Source organism: Anthonomus grandis, chromosome 16 (genome assembly GCF_022605725.1).
Source record: "Anthonomus grandis grandis chromosome 16, icAntGran1.3, whole genome shotgun sequence".
Classification (NCBI taxonomy): domain Eukaryota; kingdom Metazoa; phylum Arthropoda; class Insecta; order Coleoptera; family Curculionidae; genus Anthonomus; species Anthonomus grandis.
This window is the reverse complement of record NC_065561.1, coordinates 17,556,817-17,582,540: the sequence shown is the minus strand read 5'-3', so window position 1 is coordinate 17,582,540 and position 25,724 is coordinate 17,556,817. Positions and strand designations below refer to the sequence as shown.

Genomic DNA, 25,724 nt, shown 5'->3' with positions numbered 1-25,724 from the left:
TCCACAGTAGACGAGATGGTTGTGTCTTCAGCAAAAAGTGTGAACTTTGCTAATGGTTCTAAAGTTGGTAAATCATTAATGTAGATTAAAATAGGAGCCTCAGTACTAAACTCATATGATGATCACACTTTCTGCCTATGTTATTCCATCAACCCTAACTGCCTGTATTCTGTTTGACCAATGAAATACTTGCATCACTGGAAAAGTATTTTTTGAGTTTGCATAGGAGAAATAGAGAAGACATAAGTTTTTGACTGTTAAAAGAATCAGGAATGAATGATACCAAATCATAACATCTTGAGAAGGGTTTCTGCCTTTACGGAAACCAAACTGGCACTCTGTAAAATAGTTACTATGGTTAAAATACCCAGTAATTTGTATTGCTTTGCTGTATTTCTCCATTGCTATGCATTTCTCCAAAATTTTTAAAAACATAGGCACTAATGAGTTGCTTAAGTTTGAATCACCCTTTTTAAATATTGTAGTTCTTTAACAGAGCAGGAAGTGTATTTCCTGATTTGTAATAAGTCAGCTTTATCTGTAAATCCCATATTGTAAAATAAATAAATAAATTATTCCAGGCAGTTGAATTCATTTCTCATTTTCTCTAAGAAGGGCAAATGTGATTTCTCAACTGCCTGGAAGTAATTTCTTATTTATTCTAACCAATTAGATATTTACCTTTCAGTTCAGTTGCTTCTTCATTATATATTTGTGTGTCTCCTGTTTTATAAATGGATCTGTTTGACCTGTAAAGCCGGTACTGTAAAATAAATAAATAATTCCAGGCAGTTGAATTAATTTCTCATTTTTTCTAAGCAGGGAAAATGTGATTTCCCAACTGCCTGGAAGTAATTTTTTATTTATTCTAACCAATTAGATATTTACCTTTCAGTTCAGCTGCTTCTTCATTATATATTTGTGTGTCTTCTGTTTTATAGATGGATCTGTTTGACCTGAAAAGCCTATTTAAAACTGAATAAATTATTCCAGACAGTCGAGTTCTTCTCTTGTTTTTTCCAAGCAGTTAAAATTTGGTTTCTCAACTGCCTGGACGTAATTTCTCGATTATTCCAACCAATTGAGCTCTTTAACAGAGCAGCAAGTGTGTTTCCTGAATTGTAGATGAGTCTGTTTTACCTATAAATCCCATATTGTAGATTAAATAAATAAATAAATTATTCCAGGCAGTTGAATTAATTTCGCGTTTTCTCCAAGCAGGAAAAATGTGATTTCTCAACTGCCTGGAAGTAATTTCTTATTTATTCTAACCAATTAGATATTTACCTTTCAGTTCAGTTGCTTTTTCATTATATATTTGAGTGTCTCCTGTTTTATAGATGGATCTGTTTGACCTGTAAAGCCGGTATTGTAAAATATATAAATTATTCCAGGCAGTCGAGTTAATTCTCTCTCGTTTTTTCCAAGGAGTTAAAATTTGGTTTCTCAACTGCCTCGACGTAATTTCTCATTTATTCCAACCAATTGAGCTGCTTAACAGAGCAGGAAGTGTGTTTCCTGAATTGTAGATGAGTCTGTTTTACCTATAAATTCCATATTGTAAAATAAATAAATTATTCTAGGCAGTTGAATTAATTTCTCATTTTCTATAAGCAGGGAAGATGTGATTTCTCAACTGCCTGGAAGTAATTTCTTATTTATTCTAACCAATCAGATTTTCCCTTATATTTACCTGTCAGTTCAGTTGCTTTTTCATTATATATTTGTGTGTCTCCTGTTTTATAGATGGATCTGTTTGACCTGTAAAGCCGGTATTGTAAAATATATAAATTATTCCAGGCAGTCGAGTTCATTCTCTCTCGTTTTTTACAAGCAGTTAAAATTTGGTTTCTCAACTGCCTCGACGTAGTTTCTCATTTATTCCAACCAATTGAGCTGCTTAACAGAGCAGGAAGTGTGTTTCCTAAATTGTAGATGAGCCTGTTTTACCTATAAATCCCATATTGTAAAATAAATAAATTATTCCAGGCAGTTGAATTAATTTCTCGTTTTCTCTAAGCAGGGAAAATGTGATTTCTCAACTGCCTGGAAGTAATTTCTTATTTATTCTAACCAATTAGGTTTTCCCTTATATTTCAGTTGCTTTTTCATTATATATTTGTGTGTCTCCTGTTTTATAGATGGATCTGTTTGACCTGTAAAGCCGGTACTGTAAAATAAATAAATAATTCCAGGCAGTCGAGTTAATTCTCTCTCGTTTTTTCCAAGGAGTTAAAATTTGGTTTCTCAACTGCCTGGACGTAATTACTCATTTATTCCAACCAATTGAGCTGCTTAACAGAGCAGCAAGTGTGTTTCCTGAATTGTAGATGAGTCTGTTTGATTTTTATTAAACACTATTACAGCAATAGTGTGCTTGCAATACAGATGCAACATTACACTAGCATTTCACTGATATATTGCATTTTCAACAATTATGAAATATTGCAACGATAATTACAATTACTATATATGTGCACATTATTAACTTTCCAATGTATGTGCAATATTGTAGTAATAAACATTAAAATGCAACGTTGTAACAATACTGCAGAAGTAATATATCAAAAGAATTATTGCTGCAATATTTCTGCAATATAACGAACGTTGCTGCAATATAACATGCCGACAGGGATTCGTGGGATATTGGGTGAATAACCGAAGAAGTCAAATTAATCATTTAATTCGAGTAACGAGTACTCGAGTAACGAATAGTTATTTTTTCATCATCTCTACCTTCTTCCAACATACATTCTTCTCGCTTCTCTACGTTTTTCCACTTTTCCCATCATGATGAGTTGTAGGATTCTGTATTGCTCTTATCTGTAGGTAAAATTGTTAAATCAGTCTGCCGTTACATTTACTGAACTTGCTCTCTTCTGGATGTCTCCCTTAAGCTCCCTAAGTTATCATTTAAGGCCGGATTACCAGGGTATATTATCAGATTATGGTATGTTTTAAATGAGGGTGTATTTTTTTTAGGCCCAATCAATGGCCCAACTTGGTTATCCAATGCCTTGTTGTCCCAATGTCTGGATGGAACAGCAACCGTGCTGCTTCGACCACGCCCCTCACGGAAGCAATATGAGTCTTAACGTGCCTCACGGTTATCCAGTCAATCCTATGTGGATGGGCACTTGGCATGGTCCATCACCTGGAATGTATCCCTGTGGAATACCGCCGCAAGCAAGGTATTTATTAAATGTTAAAATAATAAACAAAACAGAGATGATCATAAAACAATTTCAGGCCTTGTTCACATTCACGTCCAGCCTCACCGACCCATAGCGTTAAGTCACGTAAATCCACTCTAAGCAAGAAATCCCGAAGGAAGTACCAGGACGATTCCTCAGATGAAGATTTAAACGATCTGGACGATAGAAGATCAATGTTTAGCCACACGGATAACCGTAGTGAGAGAAGATCCCTGGGAAGATACGGGCTAAGAGAGAGATCACGAGATACATCTTCAATGCCCAGGGAAAATGCGAGACGAAGAAACAGTGATAGAGCAGAAAGGGCCTCGGTTGGTAAAAGCAGAGTCAGCGTGGTAGACTCTTCGTCAAGTAATAAAACGGACGACGAAGAAAGCGACGATAATAAAGCCATTGACAAGAAAACCGATGATACTCCTGTTAATGAAGAAACACCATTTAATTCGGAAGAACCGGTAGATATACCGGAAACATCATGGAGCTGCGAGCATTGCACTTTCGTCAACGAGCCGGGCACGAGGGTGTGTTCCATCTGCTGCAAAACACCCATTTCCCAAGTAAAACTTGTGAAACCACCACAGCAAGCGACAAAAGTGGTCCAGCAAGGCAAAAATTCAAACTTAAAGCCTCCGATTGGTCGTAACAATAACGTGCCCACCGGAAACAAGGCTAAAATCAAGGAGAATAAAGTGTTGCAAAGTTTAAGCTCAGACGATTACAGCGCCAAGTCGCTTAGTGAAACAGAATCGATGCAAAATAAACTGCAAAAGCTCAACTTGGACCTACAAGGAGAATCGAAATCCAAAGGTAGGACCCTGCGGAAAATCAGCTTCTGGCCAGGAACGAAATTCACTGCGTCTTTCTATAGGAAATAACGCACATGTCCCATATTGCGTCACCTTCTTTCTAACTTTGTTAGTGTTCTAGTGCTTTTACTAATAATCAAATATGTTAGTGTATTTTGTCGTGCTTGTTATAGTGTCTCGTGTTGAACTCTAGTGTCGTTTATTTTTCTAGAACATGGTGCTGAAAATAAGACTGATAAACATAGTGATCATCATCAGCGGTTAGATGATCAAAACGAATCTGCCGGTTTAAAAGTATCAACTGCATGTGGCACGTCACCTCCAAAAGAAATAGTTGATGCCAACAATAATAAAAAAGTAGCGTCTACGAGTACTGCGACCTCTCCACCGCCTCAAAATATCTCCACACAGGTAACAGGCGCGCACTAAGACTTTAATAAAAAAAAATACAAGATATTTTGTAGACTTACGAAGAATCCCCGCGTAAAAGTCAAAGAAGTTCTCCACCGAAAAGTATTGCGGATCACAGTAGGTCAAGCAGATACAGAGACCTAAAAAGGTCACAGTCCGTCCACACGCCATCCTCGAAAAGGGGTTCGGAATGGTCGTTGCATAGGTCTTCCAGTAGACATAGCTTCACTACAGATTCGCAAGTGAGCCTTCTAAGTTCTTTAAGCATTTCCTCCTTAAACTGTTTATTTGTTTGCAGAGTTTGCCTGGTAGTAGAGAACCCAGTCCCATGCCCTTCGACTACGAAGAACCATACTTCGAAAAGCCATCAGTGAGGCAAAAGAAGTTGCACGGAGGAAACGGCAGGAACTCTCACAGCATTATGGACCTCAGAAGACCAGAGCTGTATCAAAGGAGACCCAGCCATCAGGATTTAGGATCTTACAGGGTGAAACATTTAGGCATTTTTCAACTTTGAGTTTAGAGATACACACCGCTTTATAGTTTTATATGCCTGATGACAGGGAATGTTAGTTAATGTTGTATGATGGATGTGAATGCCTTAGAAGCTAGTTTGAGCGATCCAAGGGTATGGTTTTAACTTTATAATTTAATGCAGATGGACTATGCTGTCCAGGAGCCTCTAAATCACCGTCACCGTTCCGAGTCTCTGCGTCCCGAATATTTTGAAAACGTTTTTGAAAAAAGGGATAATTATAAGAACCAAGGCATGGAATTAGTTAAATTACTTAGAGTAAGTCTATTAGAATCCATATAAAATGTGTGTATTAATTTTCAGTTTTATTAATAGGAAGCAGAGCTACATAAGTTTACTGCTGATGAGGTACAGGCAGCTCTCTTGCATTGTAAGGTAAGTGGTATACGGGTCTGGTCATCTCTGGTCTTGAGTGCGAATAACAAATTTTCAGCCACTAGTTAAAAAGAGAACCTACTTTTAAACTCGATTACTACTTCTTAAATATTTGATGACATTCTTCTGAAAGATCACTATTTTTCGTCCATATTATCCGATCCAATAACGCTGTTTTTATACTAAATATTTATATATAAAATTATATCAAATTTAAATAAACAGTATTAAATTAAATATTGAGTATATATTTTGTGCAAAAACATCGTTTTTCATCAACACAACCCTTACCCCCCCCACCCACCCCAAACATTTGCCCAGTAAGAAATTCTTTGGAAAAATCACTGTTTTTCGTCCATAATATAATAGCAATGTTTTTGTATTAAATATTTATTAATATACATATATATATATATAATTGCATCAAATTTAAATAAACAAACTGTGTTATTAAATTAGATATTAAGGACGAAACCAGCTGTTATTCATGCATATTATTTAAAAAAACAATGATTTTTGAAAACAATTTTTTACTGGTAAGCTGTGTGGGGTGGGTGGGGGGCTAAGGGTAAGGTTGTTAAAAAAGGTTTTTTTTGCACAAAATTTGTTTTTAATAATATTTTGTTTTTAAGTAAATTATAGGTGATAAAAAAATCTATAGTTCTTGTATCTATATTTTTCTTAAATAACCTTTAAAGGTTTTCGAGTAAAACGTGAAAAAATCCCTTTTTGTTTCTCGAAAACAAGGTGTATCGTTATCAAAATTTTCTGTGCAATTTTTTTATCGCAAATAAGTGGAAATTTAGTTTTTTTAAATAAGTCAATAAATATTAAAGAAATTTTAGTTTTTTTTAGTTCTAGACAACTTTTCATTATTTAGGTTCAAAAATACAGGTTTGAAATTAAAAATATTGGTATATTTATCAACCGTGTATGATCAAGGTATATTTATTAAACTATAGAATATACGTATATTATATACAATTCTGTTTACACAAGGGAGAAAATTTCGACATTTAAAAAAATTTTAATGACCCCGACATCGCATATATCCCACTGTATAGGATACGATATAATTTTCATACACGTACACTACCGGACAAAAGTGGAGAAACAAAGTGTCTTTTGTATTTATTTATTTATTTTGTTTCTAGTCTTCAGTACCTCAATAAAAAATTAAAAAAAAAACAAGTGACAAATAATATATTTTATTCTTGTTTTTACAAGGGACAAAAGTGGAGAAACACTATTTTTATTTATTTTTTATACACAATGTATTAGTTAGTTGTACATACAAAGACTAATAATGTGTAGCAAAACCCTTATTTTTTATAACTTCAGCATACCGACTTCGCATAGAGTTCATTAGGCTGTCAATATAATCTGCTGAAATGGAATTCAACTCCTCTTGAAGAGCTGTGAACAAATCATCCTGGTTTCTAAATTTATCTTTATTTTTTGTCTGATTTTCCTATCTAAATGGTCCCATAGGTTTTCTATCGGGTTTAGATCCGGACTTTGTGCAGGCCATTTCATAAGGGGCACATTATTGTCTTCAAACCATTTCTTTACTACTTTTGCGGTATGCTTCGGATCGTTATCCTGCTGAAACGACCATCGAAGCGGCATATTTTCTTCTGCGTATGAAAGCATATGATCCTGAAGAATTCTTAAAAATTGAAATCTGGCCATTTTTCCTTCTTTTTCTTAATGGTCCTACTCCTGATCCGGAAAAGCAACCCCAAACCATGATATTGCCTCCTCCATGTTTCACAGTTACCCTAGTGTACTTTGGATTAAGTCTAGTATTGGCAGGACGATGAACCCATTTCATTTCATCAGATCCGAATAGGCAGAACTTACTTTCATCAGAAAATAGAACCGTTTTCCACTTTTGGGTTGTCCAATCAAGATGTTCCTGTGCAAATTGGAGGCTAGTCAATCTATTCTTTTTAGAAATGAATGGTTTTTTGGCTGGACGACGGCTATAAAGTCCAAATTCAGTCAAACGACGACGAATAGTATGCAGAGATACCGAAACCCCAGGTATTTCATTATAAATTTCTGTGGCGGGCATAAAGGGATGTTCTGTTGCCAACATTTTTATTTTTCTCTCAATAACTTTATTCGTTTTCCTTGGCCGTCCATACCTAATAGTTTTTGAAACTACGGATCTATTACGATTAATTTGCCTCGCAATTTCACTTTGTTTTACACCAGCTTGAAAATTTTTTTGGAATGTTTATTCACTTTTGTCCGCATAAAATAGCATAAATAATTTTTTGATCAACTGATAAGGTAAATACAAACAAGAAGGATGTGTTTTTATGCTGCAATAATAGAGCTAAATATTTTCTACTAAAAATGTAAAATAATATCTTGTATGTTAAGATGTTATTGTTAAATTTGTAAATGTTTCTTCACTGTTGGCCGGTAGTGTATATATCTTATAGTGTAGTAATGGAAGATCATACACCAAGAAATCTAGAAAAAAATAGGAAATGCATTAACGTGTATGGAACAATAATTATATCAAATAAGAGATACAAATAAAAAAAAACTCAGTACTGCAGTGGAGTACTTTTTTTTTATCAAATAATATTTACGATAAATCCCTTATGGACGCCACTGGTAAAAATTATTTTTTTTACTCTAATGGTCCTAACCTTTAATTTTCTTTTTTTTTGATAATTTAGGCGAAGTCTGTTCTTGCTTTATCATTATGCTCCATCTTTTTCTAGGTTTGTCTATGCTTCTGCCATCTAAGGGTGATTTAACGCATGCTACTTTTAAATTTCTGCTATTTTTTTTCTCATTTTTTATATGTATCGTAATATTTAGATCTAAAAGAACAAAAATGAAAAAATTTACATTGACTCCTGAATTTCTTTAAATTCCCTTCTTAATTTATAACTTTTTTGTTACCATGAATTCTTAAAAGAACCGTATCTCTTAAACTGCTTAAAACATTCATTATAGACACACGTAATGAATTCTTGGGACTATGTCTATACAAATATATTTATGGTAATTATATTTTGTAATACATTTCAATGAAAACCTTTCAAATTATGAAAAAAAAAACACAGGACCCTATACAAATCGATCATTTATATCGTCTACACAAAAGCGATCAAAGCGCATGCACTAAGTTACTAAGTTCCAGTATTTTTACGTTAGATATAATGTAAAATTACAATCTATCTAAACTTTGTAGTAATTTTCATAGACGTCCTTAAATTTTCGCAATTTGAGTAAAATGTTGGGTAAATGTAACGTAAAATTGCCATTATTTGGGTATTAAGACATGAATATTACGTAGAGAAGTACAGCTATAAAATTTTTCATAAAAAATGGAGATTCGGGTCAGGAAAAAGCAAAAACATGAAATGTTGTGAAGATGACGCAATTTTCTTTTACAATTGCCTTGATCTGTGTTTATTAACTGGATAAGCAATAGATAGATGTCTGCTTTAGGCTCTAATGCATACACTACTGTACTTCTACAAAATTAATATTGAATATAATGACTAAAAGTAGCGTCCTTAGTAAGTAGCGTAGATGGAATTCGCAGGTTTAGGACCAAGAAATCCAAAACTTCCTTTTTTGAAAAGGTGCCGACGTTTCGACGCTTATTTACGTCTTTTTGAAGGCTGTAATTACGAAACAGAACAAACGTCTAGTAATTTTTTAGGCAGTCCTAATAAATGGACAAAAATAATAAATAAATTTATTTAATCATAAATATATTTTCTTGTAACCTAATAACCAATGAAAAAATTATCTATTATTTGACTTTTTACATACATTCTCAAAACTAAATATGGATTCATCGACAATAGTGCAAAACTTGTTCTTTTTCATTAATTGAACTAAATGGCATTCTTGTGTTGCTCCTGTAACTTTTTTTTATTACTCTAGTAATTTTGGTTCCTCAAGTTAATGTGAAGATTGTGGTCTGCTAAAAAACCTGCGGTTCTGTTTTATTGCTGCGAACTGGTAGAAGACTGATATATTTTTAGTATTTTTCCGAAGCAGAGTGTTTAGAAAGATGTACTTTTTAAGAACTTATAACTATATCACACTTGCATATAATGCATCTAAAAGAACATTTTTCACTTGCCCAAGACGAAGAACATGTCTATCAGTTGCACTATCATTACTCGTAAGCTCCATTTTAATATATATACCAGCGGATTGTTTTCATTAAGTAGATCACGAAAATACCGGGTTATAAGGGAATCTGAGCAGAACTAAAAAATCGAGTATTTTTTCGACCTCGTTTTTGAGGCCAAAAATGCCATATCTCGGCTATCGTAAAAGCTACGACCTTGCGGATGGTCTCGTTGGATTCAGAACGACGAAACTAAGACAAAACCGTTGGAATTTTCCCGATAGCTCCCATAAAAGCCGAGGTATCGGCCTTCAAAGTTTCAGTTTTTTCATTTTTCGGGTATACCCCCCCGTTTGGATTTTTTTCAGAATTTTTTTTTTTTTCGAATTCGAACTAACTATACTAGCGGATTCTTCTCATCAAGTAGATCACGAAAATACCGGGTTATAACAGGATTCGATCAGAAATAAGGGAATGAGAGCACTTTGAAAATTCGGAAATTGTCACTTTTTGACCTCGTTTTTGAGGCCAAAAATGGGCATTAAAAATGCCATATCTCGGCTATTGTAAAAGCTACGACCTTGCGGATAGTCTGGTTGGATTTAGAACGACGAAACTAAGACAAAACCGTTAGAACTTTCCCGATAGCTCCCATAGAAGCCGAGATATCGGCCTTCAAAGTTTCAGTTTTTTCATTTTTCGGGTATACCCCCCCGTTTGGATTTTTTTCAGAATTTTTTTTTTTTCGAATTCGAACTAACTATACTAGCGGATTCTTCTCATCAAGTAGATCACGAAAATACCGGGTTATAACAGGATTCGATCAGATATAAGGGAATGAGAGCACTTTGAAAATTCGGAAATTGTCACTTTTTGACCTAGTTTTTGAGGCCAAAAATGGGCATCAAAAATGCCATATCTCGGCTATCGTAAAAGCTACGACCTTGCGGATGGTCTCGTTGGATTCAGAACGACGAAACTAAGACAAAAACGTTGGAATTTTTCCGATAGCTCCCATAGAAGCCAAGATATCGGCCTTCAAAGTTTGGGGTTTTTCATTTTTCGGGTATACCTCCCCGTTTGGATTTTTTTTAAGAAAAATTTTTTTTTTCGAATTCGAACTAACTATAACGTCTAATTTAATCATAAAATAAAAAGAACTTTCTGATAAAAGGTTAAGCGATTTGTGTGGCAAATCGCGGGAATCACATACAAGATGTCTTCCAATAGTTCAACTTTTAGATATCAACATAGCTAAGCATTTTTTAAGCAGGGACCTTTAATTTAAGTTCAATACAGATTCCTGTATACAATACGCAGTTTTCTCTTGTTTTGTCGATTTGCTTGGAGTCAATTACCCGAAGTAATTATTACGAAGGGAAAATTATTCTATATGTAAATTTCAAAATGCATGAGACTTAGAAGGTAAACATAAGATTTGCATTAAAAGCATGAGATGTCATGCAAAAGCATAAGACTTGGCAGCCCTGGGTATTACCTGTATTTATTAACTAATTTTATAAGTTTAGAACATTGAAATGCTACAACGAGCTCACAAGATTTATGATGCAATGGTGTCAAATGCTTATGTAGAAAAAGGAAAAAAAAACTTTACCACTTATTTTGACCAGCACAAAAAAATACTACTATTGTTCCCCTTTAATAAAATATGAGGTATTTTTTCGATAAAATATGATAAGAAACTCTATAAAGAAGGCAATGTTTATTACAGAAAAAGGCAACAGCATTGCAACATCGCTTGTTCGCATTATTGATGCTACCGACACAAGGAATCTTTACCAGTGATGTCGTTAAAAAAGATTTACAGATAAAGATTTATTAATAATAGATTATGCTTTAAATATAAACAAATATTACCGCTTATGAACTCTTTATCCGTTTTTTTAACGTACTGCATTAGAATAAAGGTACTTACCTATTTTATAATTATTATAGATTTCTTAATAATTCAGGTTTTAAGGTAAACATTTTTAACATTTGAATATGCCAAAAAAACATAAAATCTGTTCTCTTAATAAAACCATGGACAAAAATCGAGTTGTTTTATGCCTTAAGTATATTCAAAAAAACATTTGGAATTAAATATATAAATATTCTTGTATTTTACACACTTCACATACAAGTTTTTATTTAAGTTAATTTTTATTTTACAACCCCCTATTCTACGTCTATGATGACGGTTCTCCCTCGATATTATGTTATGACATCATCGGCATTTACTTGTGAAAAGATCGACTTGAATCGCCTTTTTTACCATCGTAACAATCCACAAAAACACTTAAATGATATATTTGTTCTTTTTTAACCAAAAACCTTGAACTTTGCACCCAAGAAAGTAATCGACCAGTCGTGCATACCTTAATTTAAAAATAAATATATTTCAGGATCAAAATCCTATTGACTGGCTTAAAGAACACTGGGAAGCGATAGTTGCTAGTGTACAAACCTTGGCCACCCAAATGGGTAGAGAGGGACCAATGAATATAGTTGGAACTGTATCGGAAAAAGAGGCCAGAGACTCCCTGAGGCGTAATAAGGGAGACCTCTGGCCAGCTGTTCAACAATGCGTTGAACAGCGACAGAGAAAGGTGTGTCTTCAATAAAAAAAAACAATTTTCATAGTCCTATTTAATGATTTTACATAGTATGCAGAGCTAGCCAGTCGTGGTGACTTCTCCAGGGAAGACATAGTGACCGTTCTAACAACAAATCATGGTGATTTAGAGGCGGCCTATAGTGAACTCAGTAAAACGCAAATAAAACCGTTTTTAATGCGAATTTGGGGTCCACCGAACGGTATCGAGAACGAGGCAGGTAACGAGGGGGCCACCCTGCAAAAATTTAGGGGGGAAGGTTAGTATATAGTATTAAAATATGTCCTAATGTCATTAAATACAACATTTCTAGAAGTGCTTGATGAAAAACAAAAGCAATTAAAAAAACAAGCTGAAGCGGTAAGTCTCGATCAAAATCAGTTTAAACCTTCTTCTCCTAATGCCGTAAGTACTAGCCCCCCGGATTTAAAAAAAACCCAATTTTTTAACGAGTCTCCCCTAGAAGATTCGATAGAATTAGTTAGTGAAAAAGATAAACCATTACCGTCGCTAGATACTATAGAAACCGAGATTTTAAAGAGCATACAGGAAATTAATAATTTAAGCAACGAACGCAGAATGCAAAGGCAGGAAAGGGAACAAACACATTCAAAATCTGAGCCGGTTCTAGAACAACCATCAACTGAAATATCTCTACAAAATGTCGATTCGCAATCTACACTCTTAGAAGCTGTAAATAGGCAGGATGAATCTGCAACTGAAAATCATCCTCTCTCAATATTAATGAATGAAGATTCTCTGAAGGTTCAAGACCTTTCCGAAGCATTTCAACCTAAATCTGACAAGCAAATTATATCAGGAACTTCTGCAGAGCATGGAGAACCTCACGTTCCTAATCCTATATTCTCTACACCCACTAAAACTCCCCTTAAAACCATAGAGATTACTTATACGCCTATATCCCCGGTACTCACAAACCTTGAGGTTCCCCAAAGTCCTAAAACGTATGTAGAAAAAAGTAGCACAGTAATAGAAGTAGTAGACTTAGCGGGATTAGAACCAACCAGTGGAAAAAAGTCGGAAAGTCCCGAGTCTGAGAGCAGCAGTTCGAGTGAGGAAAATGTATTGGGAGATGAACAGTTTGAAGATGCACTTGAAGATATGGAAAAGAGTGAAGCTACAAGCGTTGATATGGTAGAACTTGCACCATCGATACCAGAACGAAAAAAGAGTATTAGCACTTTAAACATTCAGCTTTTCGAAACACCTTTGGCGTTTGTTTCTAAGGGTAATGTAAGTAATTTAACAGAGAATGCGCCTATTAAGTTCGAGCCGGAATTTCAGGAAAGTACTGCGGAAATTGTCCTGAAAAGTTCTGACGGTAGATCTGCTCTAAAGGATAAAGTTGGAAGGACAGACCATGAGCTAGTCAAAAATAAGGGAGTTATTACGCCTAAGCAAATGAAGGAAATAGGAAGTAATGGGGCAAATTTCGAAAATTCTTTGCATATAGATATAGAAAAAACTGTAATTGTCGATCAAAATATTAAAGTGCGTGAGGACATTTTAGTAGAAGAAGATGAGCCTACTGAAGCAAAACATAAAGAAATAAATGCAAAAACTGATCAAAATGTTAATGACAATAACATAAGTAAAGAAGCAGATGCTAAAGCTAAAATGCCACAAGAAGTAGAGGTAATCGCCAGTAACTTTGATATGACTAAAAATAATGTTAGAGAAGAAAATGGTACTCGAGAAGCAAATCAGGTTTATCAAAAAGTTGATCCTGCAGCAATAACAGAAGCTCAACAAGATGAGGCTCATAATTCTCTATCTATAATGGGCGAATCAAGAAAAGATAGGCCAGTCGCAAGTAACTTTGATATAAATTCGAATATCATAGAACAACGTCAAACTCAAAGGCCCATTAATGAAGAAGAGGTTTTTCAAGAAGTTATTCATGCACCAATAACTGAAGTGAAAGGGGACTCTTCAGAAAATGAGCTTCATAACACTGAATCTCAGATAGAGGAAACAACAGAACAACCCAAGAACCCACAGGGAGAAGAGGTGATCTCAAGTAAGTCTGATAAAAATAAAAATAGTCTTATAGAGCAAAGTCTCACTCAAGTTAATGAAAAAGAAGTTTTTCCTCCAGAAATAACTGAAATAAAAGTAGAGTCTGATAAAATTATGGAAGCTTCACAACATGGACTTGATAATTCTGAATCTCAGATAAAGGAACTAATAAAACAACCAAAGATCCCAGATGGAGAAGAAGTGATCTCAGGTCCCTTTGATAAAAATGAAAATAATCTTATAGAGCAAAGTCTCTCTTCAGTTAATGAAAAAGATGTTTTCCAAGAAGTTGTTCCTGCACCAATAACTGAAGTAAAAGTAGACCCTGATAAAATAATGGAAACTTTAGAACATGGGCTTCATAACTCTGAATCTCAGATGGAGGAACTAATAAAAAAATCCGAGAGTCCACAGGTAGAAGAAGTGATCTTAGGTGCTTTTGATAAAAATGAAAATAATCTTTTAGAACAAAGTCTCACTACAGTTAATAAAAAACGAGTTTCTCAAGAAGCTGTTCTTGCACCAATAGCTGAAGTAAAAGTAGACCCTGATAAAATAAAGGAAACTTTAGAACATGGGCTTCATAACTCTAAATCTCAGATGGAGGAACTAATAAAAAAATCCGAGAGTCCACAGGGAGAAGAAGTGATCTCAGATACCGTTGATATAAATAAAAATAATCTTATAGAGCAAAGTTTCACTTCAGTTAATGAAAACGAACTTGTTCCTGCACCAATAAGTGAAATAGAATTTGACTCTAAAACAGCAGCTTCAAACCCCAAGTCTGATAACTCTGACCTTAAAATAGACGAATCAATAAACTTGAGCTTACCTCCAAGTGGGGCCAAAACGAAAAATCTCAGCAAAAAGCAAAAGAAATCAAAGAAACAAGCCAGAAAGAGAGCAGAGAAATTAGCATTAATGCTTAGAAAAGAGAGTTCTAGCAGTACGAATGAATCACAAAGCGACAACACTGAATCTAAAGAGGAAGAGAAGCTGGTTAGCTCAGTAAGTGAAACTGTAGAAGAAATCGTTAGTAACTTAGAAAACGCCTCTGATCCAACCAAAGAAGGGCATAAGATAGAAAGAAAAAAACCACTTAAGAAAACGGACAGTAAAAAGTTTGAGAAGTACAAGCATATGACTTTGAAGCAAAATATTCCTTACTCGCCAATAGAAGAAAAGCAAGAATTTACGTTGGAGCCAATTCAATCTGAAGTGAAAGGTAATGAAATTACATCAGAAAATAAATCCATTGAAGAGTCAGTAATTGAGGCAATCCAAACTGAAGAAATTCGGCCAGTGACCACGACAAAAATCCAAATAGCACAAAACCATCAATATCCAGTATCCAAAAGCCAACCATCAAAAATTCCTGTAATTTCACGACAGAATTCTATAACCAAGGAGCCTAAATCGCCACCTAATACTACAGGGAGCAAAATACCAGTGAGACAAAGTCCGCCAAGGATTCAAAAGGCCCCAGAGAAAACTCCTGCTAAAGTTGTCAGCCTTATGGTAGAAGAATCGTGTGAATCTGAAAACGATGCTCAAAATGTAGTTCAAAAAGTGAGCTCTTCTAACAATACGTCTTTAAAACACTCAAAAAGTCTTAGTCCAAGACCAGTTGACCGACAAAAGCCAAGCACATCCAGGTCGTTCGAACAAAGGCGCAGTTTATCAAGAAAGTCTTCAATTCAATCAAATCAAAGCGAAGATATCGGTAAGAAACTGAGCAAGAAGATATCCTCTCAATCATTTAAAAGTTCACTGGACTCAAACGCCAGTTCTAAAAAGATGTCTTATACCAAAAGTCTTGATAATGATAGCGAAAGTTCGGTATCTGATAGTAACGTCGAGGAGCTACTATCTGACGACGAGTTCGAACATTTCGAAGTCGATTATATAGAGGAAAGCGAGTTGGAGGAAAGCGACTCGGAGGATTACGAAAAATTTGATCAAATCGCTGAAAAACTGAGCAAAAATTTAAATCAAATGAGCGAAAAGATGGGCCAGTTAACATCAAAATTAGACGGAAGTAATAGTTATTCTATTGAAGAAACTTGTGAGTCTGAACAGTATAGTTCTGATGATGAAGAGGAAGTTGACGAAACGGAGAGTAGCCAAAATGAGGACCAACTTATCGAAGATGTTTTACTAGATACAAAAGAAAAAATTCTTAGTGAAACCGAACACATGCAGGTAAGACTTGACAAGAAAACGCTCATCGAACCATCAACATTTAATAAAAGACATTTTGTTAGTTCTCACATTTATTTTAGAGGCAAGCGAGAAGGTTTTTAGCGGAAGGAAGGGTGCAGAACTACGAGCAAGCAGAGCTGGCAGCAAGTTTGCTTGCTTTGCAGTTCTCTCCCGAGGAAGCTCTCGAAGCTGTTAAGGACTGTAGCCACTTGGATGCCGCCATAGCTTATTTGCAACAGGACTGCGAGCTGTGCGCTGGAAAGTATCCAATGAAAAAGGTAAAACGTAGTTATTTAACAGTGTAGTTTGATGAAGGGTGGAGATTGATGGGGAAATCCACTTCATCCCCAGATTTTTGGAAGATCCATTAATTACTCTCTTATAATCTGACTACTCACGTTTTTGTTGACCTGAAGGTTAGACCGTTTGGGAGGGCTTCACTATCCTTCTTTCTTTGTTGCTATTAGAACCAGTCGATCGGAAAAAGATGAATATGCTGCTTAGAATATTGAAAGGCTAGATAAGCAGTTTGTTTTCTTGCAACATCTCTGATGCCAAATGCTCAAATAGAAATTGCAAAAAAAAACACTTTATATCATAAAAATTTGTCACTTGATTTGATAGACACAAAATAATACTACTGTTCCTCCTCAATAAAACATTTTTTTTGATAAACTATGACAAGATACCCTTTAATGAAGTCGATATTCAACATTAAATGAATGTAAATAATGCATTTTAAAGAAAAAGGTAATGACATGGCAACGGCGCTCGATCTTATTGTTGTTGCCACGTACACAAGGAGTCACTACCAGTGACTTCGTCAAAAAATATTTACATTAATAATAGAATATGCTTTAAATATAAGTAATATTAACGTTTAAGTGTTTTTTTTTTAACGCACTTCATTAGAGTAAAGGTACTTAATAAGAAGCATTTTTAAGTAAATTAAATATCTAATAGATTTCTTAATAATTCATGTCATCAGTTTTTCATCACTTCGGATAATATATACAGAGAGCTGATTTCTTCAAAGGGGAGTATTGCTATATCGGATACTAATCTACCTAATGTCTATTGAAAATACATAATAACTGTAGATAGGTGTACATAGATATTATGTACTTTTTCTACCAAGTCAACAAAGTATGAAATAAGTCCTCTTGGTAAAAGCATAGACAAACTCCACTTTTCTTTTTTTCTGGTCTATTAATAGAAAAGTATTTAAAAAAAAAATCTTTAGATTTAAAAATATATTCTTATGTCACTTATACTCGTATTTCATACACACATTTACATTTAAGTTTTTATTTAGGCTTATTTCTAAGATCCCCTATTCTACGCTTATGAAGACGGTTCCTCTATGATGTGATCTTTTTTCTACTCATTCAATGTTCTAAGATATACTGTCTATACAGGGTGTCGCAAAATTAGTAGACGAAACATCAACCCTGTATTTATTGGTCAAATATAAGCTCACTTTTTCCTATAAACATTGGGAAAGGCCCCTAAGGAAGCTATGGAGATGACCTGAAGATGCTTTTTTCTACTTAGTTTCGAAACAGTTTAAAATAAAATTTTGATATGGATTCATAAATTTCATTACTTAGCCCAGGTTCATCATTTAGGGGGTGAGCTTAAAAAAAAACATTTAAAACAATTTTATATGCTAAGTTTTGGCTTTTTTTTCTTAAAATTTTAGGAATGTAAGGTTTTTTGCGTAAAAGAGTACCTCTTGGTCAGTATCGCTAAAAGCCACCATTTTTGAGAAAAACCCATTTAACAATTTCCCTGCATAGTATTATCGTTGATTGAGTATAAGTAATTAAAATTAGGTAACTGCTCCAATTGAGCCCCGCGCCTACTTCTATACAAGAATAATTGGCGTAAATCTAAGTTTTTAAATGCCCTCATAAAAAAAATCAAGTGTCGTCAAATCAGGAGACCTCGCTGGCCATTTCATAAAGGATTCCCTCCTTCCAATCCAATTAGCAGCATATGATTGGAAAACGACTTGTTCCTCATTATAATCGTTTCTGCCTTCATCAATTATTTCTATTTGTCTTGGATTGACTGCATTTTTCAAGAAATCTTGATACATTTCACCAGTTATGTTGTCAAGCTTGTGCCAAAAATTATTCAACAATTTGAATATTATACGGTAACTCAAATATTCATCATAAATTCTATGTTGTGAGACCGTGACTTTGTGTTTTCTTTGTTTTCGTCAATTTTGTATGTTGGTCTCTTTGAGAATAATGGATGAGATTTTTGTAATCGAGGACATTGTTGGGCCGTTTTTTTACCCGGAAATTTAAGTGGTGAAATGTATCAAGATCTCTTGAAAAATGCAGTTAATCCAAGAAAAATAAAAATAATTGAAGTCGGAAACGATTATGATGAAGATCAAGTCGTTTTCCAATCATATGCTGGGAATTGGATTGGCAGGAGGGGATCCTTCGTGGAATGGCCAGCTAGGTCGCCTGATTTGACGACACTTGATTTTTTTATGGAGGCATTTAAAAACTTAGATTTGCGACAAAGGATCATAAATGAGTATCAGATGATAATACCTGAAGTTCTAGAAAATATCAGACTTCACAAAACAGCTTTGAGCAAAGCCTTAATTCTTGTATGAAAGTAGGCGAGACTCCATTGAAGCATTTAATAAATTGACCTAATTTAATAAACTTGATTTATAGAAAGAAACACTACTAGTTTACCTGTACATTTGAAATTGATTCTAGAAATAAAATTCTCGGAGATAAAATGGAGAGCATTCTACGACAAAGTAGATCTAAAATATATCTAGAAAAACAGTCTGAAATATGTTAAATAATACCAAGAAAGGCTTAGCCTATCCAAAAATCTTGCCGTATTAATTTGTTAAACAAACATAAGGTATTTCTGATCTATCTATTTTTGACTAGTAGTAGGCATTTATTCCCTGCTTTTTTTAATTTACTATGAATCAGGATCAAATAATCTTCTCAAAATTTTAACAAGCTGCCATTATTAATTAATATTTATTAATATTTATTAATATTAAGAAGAAAATACATTAAAATTAGGTGACACTGGGCTGTTTTTGGCGATTATAGTATACTAATTTAATAAATATCAAGGGTTATCTCCTCGTAAGGCTAAAAGCGATTATTTTATAAATAAGCACTTCTTTGGAAAATGAAATTAACGCGTTTAAGATTAAAATAGGTAAATTACTCAAAACGTCGTCTGTGTTTCATTTTGTGCTATTTTCAAAATTTTGAAAAGCTCTTATATCCAGAGAAATGATAGCAGCCACTTCAAAGTTGGCAGTTTGAAGTGGCTGCTGTGTGTCCAGCCTCTTCATTCCATGTGATTCCAGTGTGATCCCATCCTCTCTTCGGCGGTTACTGACATGAGGATGCCTTGCACGTTAAAAATTTACCCTTCAAAAATAAAATCGACGGATCCAAGGTTGTTGGAAAAAAAATGTTTTTCAAAGTTTCCGCTAGAACATCCTGCATAATGAATATACTGTCTAAAAATCTGTTTATGATTTTTCGTTTGTAGATTATATCAATGCTAAAATGTACCCACAGATGTTGCCAGGAATGTGCCAAAAACTACTTTACAGTGCAAATAACAGACCGGAGTATCATGGATTGTAACTGTCCCTTCTGCAAAGCTCCCGAGTTAAGGTAAAACCATTCTCGGTTACTATCAACTGATCTTAAAACCCGATTATTGTTTTAGTCACAACACTTCTACAGAAGATGAGATTTCCGACTATTTTAGCAACTTGGATATTCTACTCAAAGGCATTTTAGATCCACCGGTTCATGAGCTATTTCAGCAAAAGCTGAGAGATCGAACTCTGATGCAGGATCCTAATTTTAAGTGGTGTGTACAGGTAAATGATGCCCCAATCAATGAGTTACCTCTATATAAGTAATTATTTCACTGTTACAGTGTTCGTCTGGTTTTATAGCGCATCCAAAACAAAAGAGACTTATTTGTCCGGATTGTAAATCAGTCACTTGCGCTAGCTGTAGAAGACCGGTTAGTTCGATATAAATTAACAGTTTAAACCTTTTACTTAAGATTTTACTTCCAGTGGGAGAAACAACATGAAGGAATTACGTGTCAAAAATTCGCCGAATGGAAAGACGCCAACGATCCAGAAAACCAGGCTTCCGCTGTCGCAAAGCATTTAGCTGAAAATGGTATAGACTGTCCTCAGTGTAAATTTAGGTCAGTCAAGGTTATTCATTCGCCACTAGGTTTGTAACATATTTTTTCAGATATTCCTTAGCTAAAGGAGGTTGCATGCATTTCACCTGTATCCAGTGCAAACACGAGTTCTGTTACGGTTGCGGCAAACCGTTTATGATGGGCGCCAAATGTAGTGTGAGTCAGTATTGTTCAAAGTTAGGATTGCACGCTCATCATCCTCGAAACTGCTTATTTTATTTGAGAGACAAAGAGATTCATGAGTTGCAAAAATTATTGAAAGTAAGGCAAATCAAAGGGATGTAGTTAAATCATTAATCATGTTAATGTAATTTAAGGACCATAAAATCAAGTTTGACACAGAGCTGCCAACAGAGAAGGAAGAAAATGCAAGCGCAATCGTAAGATGTCCTGTTTCTCTACAGAAGGAAACACCAACCGGTTTATTGGATACTGTTTGTAATAATGATGTGAATCCGGGGCAAGCTGGCTTATGCAGGTAAGATTTAGATGGTCCAAATGTTTTTCAACACTTGCTTGAGTATGACGATTATGAAAAAAACAAGAGGTTTGTAGAGGGGCTCTACGAATGTAGAACTTTTGATTCCACACTTCTATCTATACTACACTTTTTGTACTTTAATGGACGAAATCTACGATATGATGTTAATGATCAGAAACTTCAACAAACGTACCGTCAATTCAAAGTTAAAAAAAAAATTTAAATAAGATAAATACAACTTATTATTTATTAATTTTTATCCTATTTTATGGCTGTCTCTGTTGGTTTCTTATCAGCTATAAATTGTAAAAAAACTATATAACAAAATATTTGACTGACAAATAAGACTGACAAATTTCTTCTTTCAAAATCCATCAGATATTGCATGCTCATGATAAAGGCTCAAGCTAATTTCACTTTTATTATTACTACAACTTATATCTTGAGTTCTTGTTGTTAAAATTTTGTAATTATTTATATCTGGGATACTTTAAGGGCTTTTCAAGTATTTCCTGAAAAAATCATTAAAATCCTTACACATAAAACCAAATTATTAACATGTTTCTCACTGGAGTGCCTGGAAGAAATCAAATAATTTGTCTTTTACTGACAAGTAAATATCTGAAGTTCTTATGGTTAAAATTTCATAATTTGGGATACTTTTAAGAGTTTTTAGGTATTTTCTGAAAACATGATTAAAATCCCTACACTAAAAATTAAGATATGGATATTTTTGTCAATGGAGTGCCTGGAAGAAATAAAATAATTTGTCTCGTATTGGAAATTGAATGTCTTGACTTATAGTGGCTAAAATATGGTAATTATTACTTTATAGGATACTCCAAGGCTTTTTTAAGCAACTACTGAAAAAATTATTGAAATCCATACACTAGAATTTAAGATATGGATATTTTTCTCAATGGAGTGTCTGGAAGAAATAACATAATTTGTCTCATATTGAAAATTAAATATCTTGACTTATAGTAGCTAAAATATGGTAATTATTACTTTATAGGATACTCCAAGGGTTTTTCAAGCAACTACTAAAAAAATGAATGAAATCCATCCACTAGAATTTAAAATATTGATACTTTTCTCAATGGAGTGCCTGGAAGAAATAACATAATTTGTCTCGTATTGGAAATTGAATATCTTGACTTATAGTGGCTAAAATATGGTAATTATTACTTTATAGGATACTCCAAGGCTTTTTTAAGCAACTGCTAAAAAAATTATTGAGATCCATACACTAGAATTTAAGATATGGATATTTTTTTCAATGGAGTGATTAAATATCTTGACTTATAGTAGCTAAAATATTGTAATTATTAGTTTCTAGGATACTCCAAGGCTTTTTCAAGCAACTACTGAAAACATTTTTAAAATCTATACACTAAAAATTAGGATATTAATATTTTCCTTACTGGAGTGCCTGGAAGAAATTACATAATTTGTCTCATATTGAAAATTGAATATCTTGACTTATAGTGGCTAAAATATTGTAATTATTAATTTCTAGGATACTCCAAAGCTTTTTTAAGCAACTACTAAAAAAATGATTAAAATCCATCCACTAGAATTTAAGATATTAATATATTTCTTAATAGAGTGCCTGGAATAAATAACATAATTTGTCTCGTATTGGATATTGAATATCTTGACTTATAGTGGCTAAAATATTGTAATTATTAATTTCTAGGATATTCCAAGGCTTTTTCAAGCAACTACTGAAAAAATTATTGAAATCCATACACTAGAATTTAAGATATTGCTAATTTTCTCAATCGAGTGCCTGGAAGAAATAAAATAATTTGCCTCTTATTAGATACCGAATATCTTGAGTTCTATTGGCTAATTTGTTGTAATTACTGATTTTTGTGATATTGTGATGGCACTTTTAGTACATTTTGAAAAGATTATTAAAATCCATACACTAAAAACAAAAATATTAACATTTTTCTCACAGGAGTACCTGGAAAAAATAAATTAATTTGTCTCTTATTGGCAACTGAACATCTTGTAATTTCTAGTGGCTAAAATATAAATTTTGATTTCTGGGTTACCCTAATGGCTTTTAAGCTTTAAAATTGGGTTATGGGCAATATACTGTAATTGATGACGCATTTAAATAAATAGCCTCGGATCTTTGGATTTTTATATATATGTGGATCTTTGGCATGACAAGCAACTATTATATTTTACGTTTGGTAAAGAATAAACTACACACTCAAAGCAGTTTTATTAATCACAAAACAGCACACTATTAAGAGCATTTCAAGATATAGTCCGTTATTGACCCTTGTGATAAACATTTCGAAGACTTTGCTTGTACTTTCCGCTCTAATACACAACGATAGCTAGATAAACTATATAAAGAGCCTAATCATTTGTCATTTAATTTTCTGCCTTAAAAAATAAAGCTGTATCAAACATCCTGCATCAATTTTTGAAAATAATTTAAAATAGATCGACCGTTGCAAAGGTAATTTTAATACTTTGTTACAAATCCATATTTCAACATTGGACAATAATAACAATAAAAATGAATATCGTAAACCGGTAATCCATTGGATGTACATCGCTCACCCAAATGCTTATTTGAAAAAAATTTAATCATACTTTTCTGAAGTGTGATAAGGTATAATCAATCTTGTAACCGTTTAACGCACTATAATCCAGGGTATACAGGTCTGGCCAACTTAGTTCTTGGGGTGCGCTCAACAGTTGGTTTCCTACCTAGTATATGCGAGAAAGCCACTAGGTTATTAATTAACTTCATATATATTTATTCATTATTACTCCATAAACGACACCTCATCCTTCTTCCAGAATGCATTACATAGAGTACCTAAGCCTGTTGATTTGTAAAAATAAAATCGAGACCATCGAGATCCTTCAAGAAGACGATCTAGAAACGATAGTGCGTAGGGCGAACAAACGGTTGCCCCCGAACGCTTACGGTACCCCAAAGTCCATGTACCATTTTAGACTGAAACAGGTAGTCAATTCAATTAATTTTGTGTGCTGTACTCTGTGTGATGTGTTCTGTACTCCTTTTCCTCCCATTTACATAACACACCCCTATTTTAGTATCAACTAACTAACAGTTGTTTTTGTTTGTTTTATTTGTGCGCCAGGCAACACTACATCGAGTACTTAGTGGGACTGATATTCAGGCACAAGTTGGATCCCGTATCGATCTTGGATTTGGTTGAGGTTAGCCAAGAGTTGAGGAGACGTGGACACGAGTTACCCGAGAGGGGACCGTGGTGCGACGACAACCAATATAGAGAAATGTGCGCTAAGGTAGGTGTAGTAGCTGTGGATGTACCAATAAGGCATCTATATTAAATTCAATTTAAATAATGGTGTTTGATTATTATTGAAATATTAATTATTATTGAATATTTCTCACTCCTAAAAAAATCGTTCTCATGCTGTGTTTCTGTTGCAATGTATGCACTTTTCGTAACGTTTTTTTGACCAATAATGTTCGATCAATCGCTATAGACAGCCGGGTTCAAATGCCTCCACAAGTTCCACTAAGTGCTGCTATTATTGCTATCATGTAGTGTTGTAGCTTGTGTGAAGTGAATCTTTTTTGTGTCTTGCATGCCTTTAAATGATAAGTAGATAGACTTGGAGGGAAAGTTGGTGGTATTTGCACAAAAAAGAAAATTATGGTTTTTCCTACATCCTTTTTTCGGGTGACTTCTTCGGGGAAAACAATGCCACTAAAATAAGATGATTTTACCATGACCATGTGTACCACAAAATACTTTTAACCCATTCTTCTGGTTAAGCAAACATGGTTGTCCGAACAAAACCAAAAAAACAAATTGCATGAATTAATAAATGGCAAGCGTTCATTAACGAACCAAATATTTACTTGACAAATTTAAAATATTTAACTACCGTATTAATAATTTTAGATCGTCATGGAGCAAGTGCCTCTTGAATGAAACTGAAACAAACAGAAGATTTTGGATAATGTAAGCCCTCACTTCACTCATTCTAGACGAAGAATTAGGCAGATGTCTATCTGACATGTTAAAAACCAGATAAATCATAAATAAATATTTTGATGCTTTACGACTCGGTTTTCCCTATCTAGACGATATTGTTTGTTACCCTCTTACATTATTATTTTATTAGACGATATTTTGTAACGCACGTTTTAAAACATTGTTTACCTTTAGATGCCTAGACTTTATGATTGTTTAATAAAGGATTCTCCAATAATATTGTAGATTTATTTCACATCATATAATTACAGTTCATATAGATTTGTTAGTATATATTAATCCACAATATAAAGGTTTTGCTTGGAATACAAGTTATACAAAGATTTTCCATAATTATTCAAATAACACATAATTATTATTTTAGATTAAAAAATGTTTCTTGAACAGCTAAATGACTTCAAAATAAGTTGGTTGTTATGTAAAAAAGCAATAGGCTATTAGTATTGCACAAAACAAATAGAAACTTAGGATAAAATCCACTCTCCATACTTAAATCATGCAGTTTTGTCTCATCCACTTTTTATTTTTGGAATATAATTGGACGTCTTTCCTGATATTTGGAAGACAAGCTACTTAACCCCTATTCGCAAAGCTGGAAGTAAGAACGATACAGGTAACTATAGTCCAGTATGCAACAACCTAAATTGTATTCCAAAACTATTTGAGAAA

General features: G+C 33.9%; 1 protein-coding gene across 8 annotated transcripts in view; it reads left to right on the top strand.

The window, feature by feature from the left end:
• LOC126745482 (E3 ubiquitin-protein ligase lubel) overlaps positions 1-25,272 on the top strand; it is a 48,525-nt gene extending 23,253 nt beyond the window's left edge. For 3 of the 8 annotated variants that reach the window (XR_007663566.1, XR_007663565.1, XR_007663564.1), the window contains 20 exons: positions 2,983-3,191; positions 3,250-4,022; positions 4,233-4,432; positions 4,486-4,674; positions 4,731-4,919; positions 5,091-5,225; positions 5,283-5,342; positions 11,862-12,065; positions 12,123-12,330; positions 12,385-16,313; positions 16,394-16,591; positions 19,869-19,996; positions 20,052-20,208; positions 20,268-20,357; positions 20,413-20,549; positions 20,600-20,810; positions 20,867-21,027; positions 23,860-24,028; positions 24,168-24,336; positions 24,963-25,272. Coding sequence is in view for 4 of the 8 variants with exons in the window: in XM_050453340.1 (XP_050309297.1) it covers positions 2,983-3,191; positions 3,250-4,022; positions 4,233-4,432; positions 4,486-4,674; positions 4,731-4,919; positions 5,091-5,225; positions 5,283-5,342; positions 11,862-12,065; positions 12,123-12,330; positions 12,385-16,313; positions 16,394-16,591; positions 19,869-19,996; positions 20,052-20,208; positions 20,268-20,357; positions 20,413-20,549; positions 20,600-20,810; positions 20,867-21,027; positions 24,168-24,336; positions 24,963-24,992 (7,377 nt within the window). In the remaining 4 variants the exon portion in view is untranslated. Of the gene's footprint in view, positions 1-2,982; positions 3,192-3,249; positions 4,023-4,232; positions 4,433-4,485; positions 4,675-4,730; positions 4,920-5,090; positions 5,226-5,282; positions 5,343-11,861; positions 12,066-12,122; positions 12,331-12,384; positions 16,314-16,375; positions 16,592-19,868; positions 19,997-20,051; positions 20,209-20,267; positions 20,358-20,412; positions 20,550-20,599; positions 20,811-20,866; positions 21,032-23,859; positions 24,029-24,167; positions 24,337-24,962 lie in introns of those variants that run through there. The other 5 variants (XR_007663567.1, XM_050453340.1, XM_050453341.1 and 2 more) reach the window with 5 other exon arrangements.
• Positions 25,273-25,724: the final 452 nt, after the last annotated feature.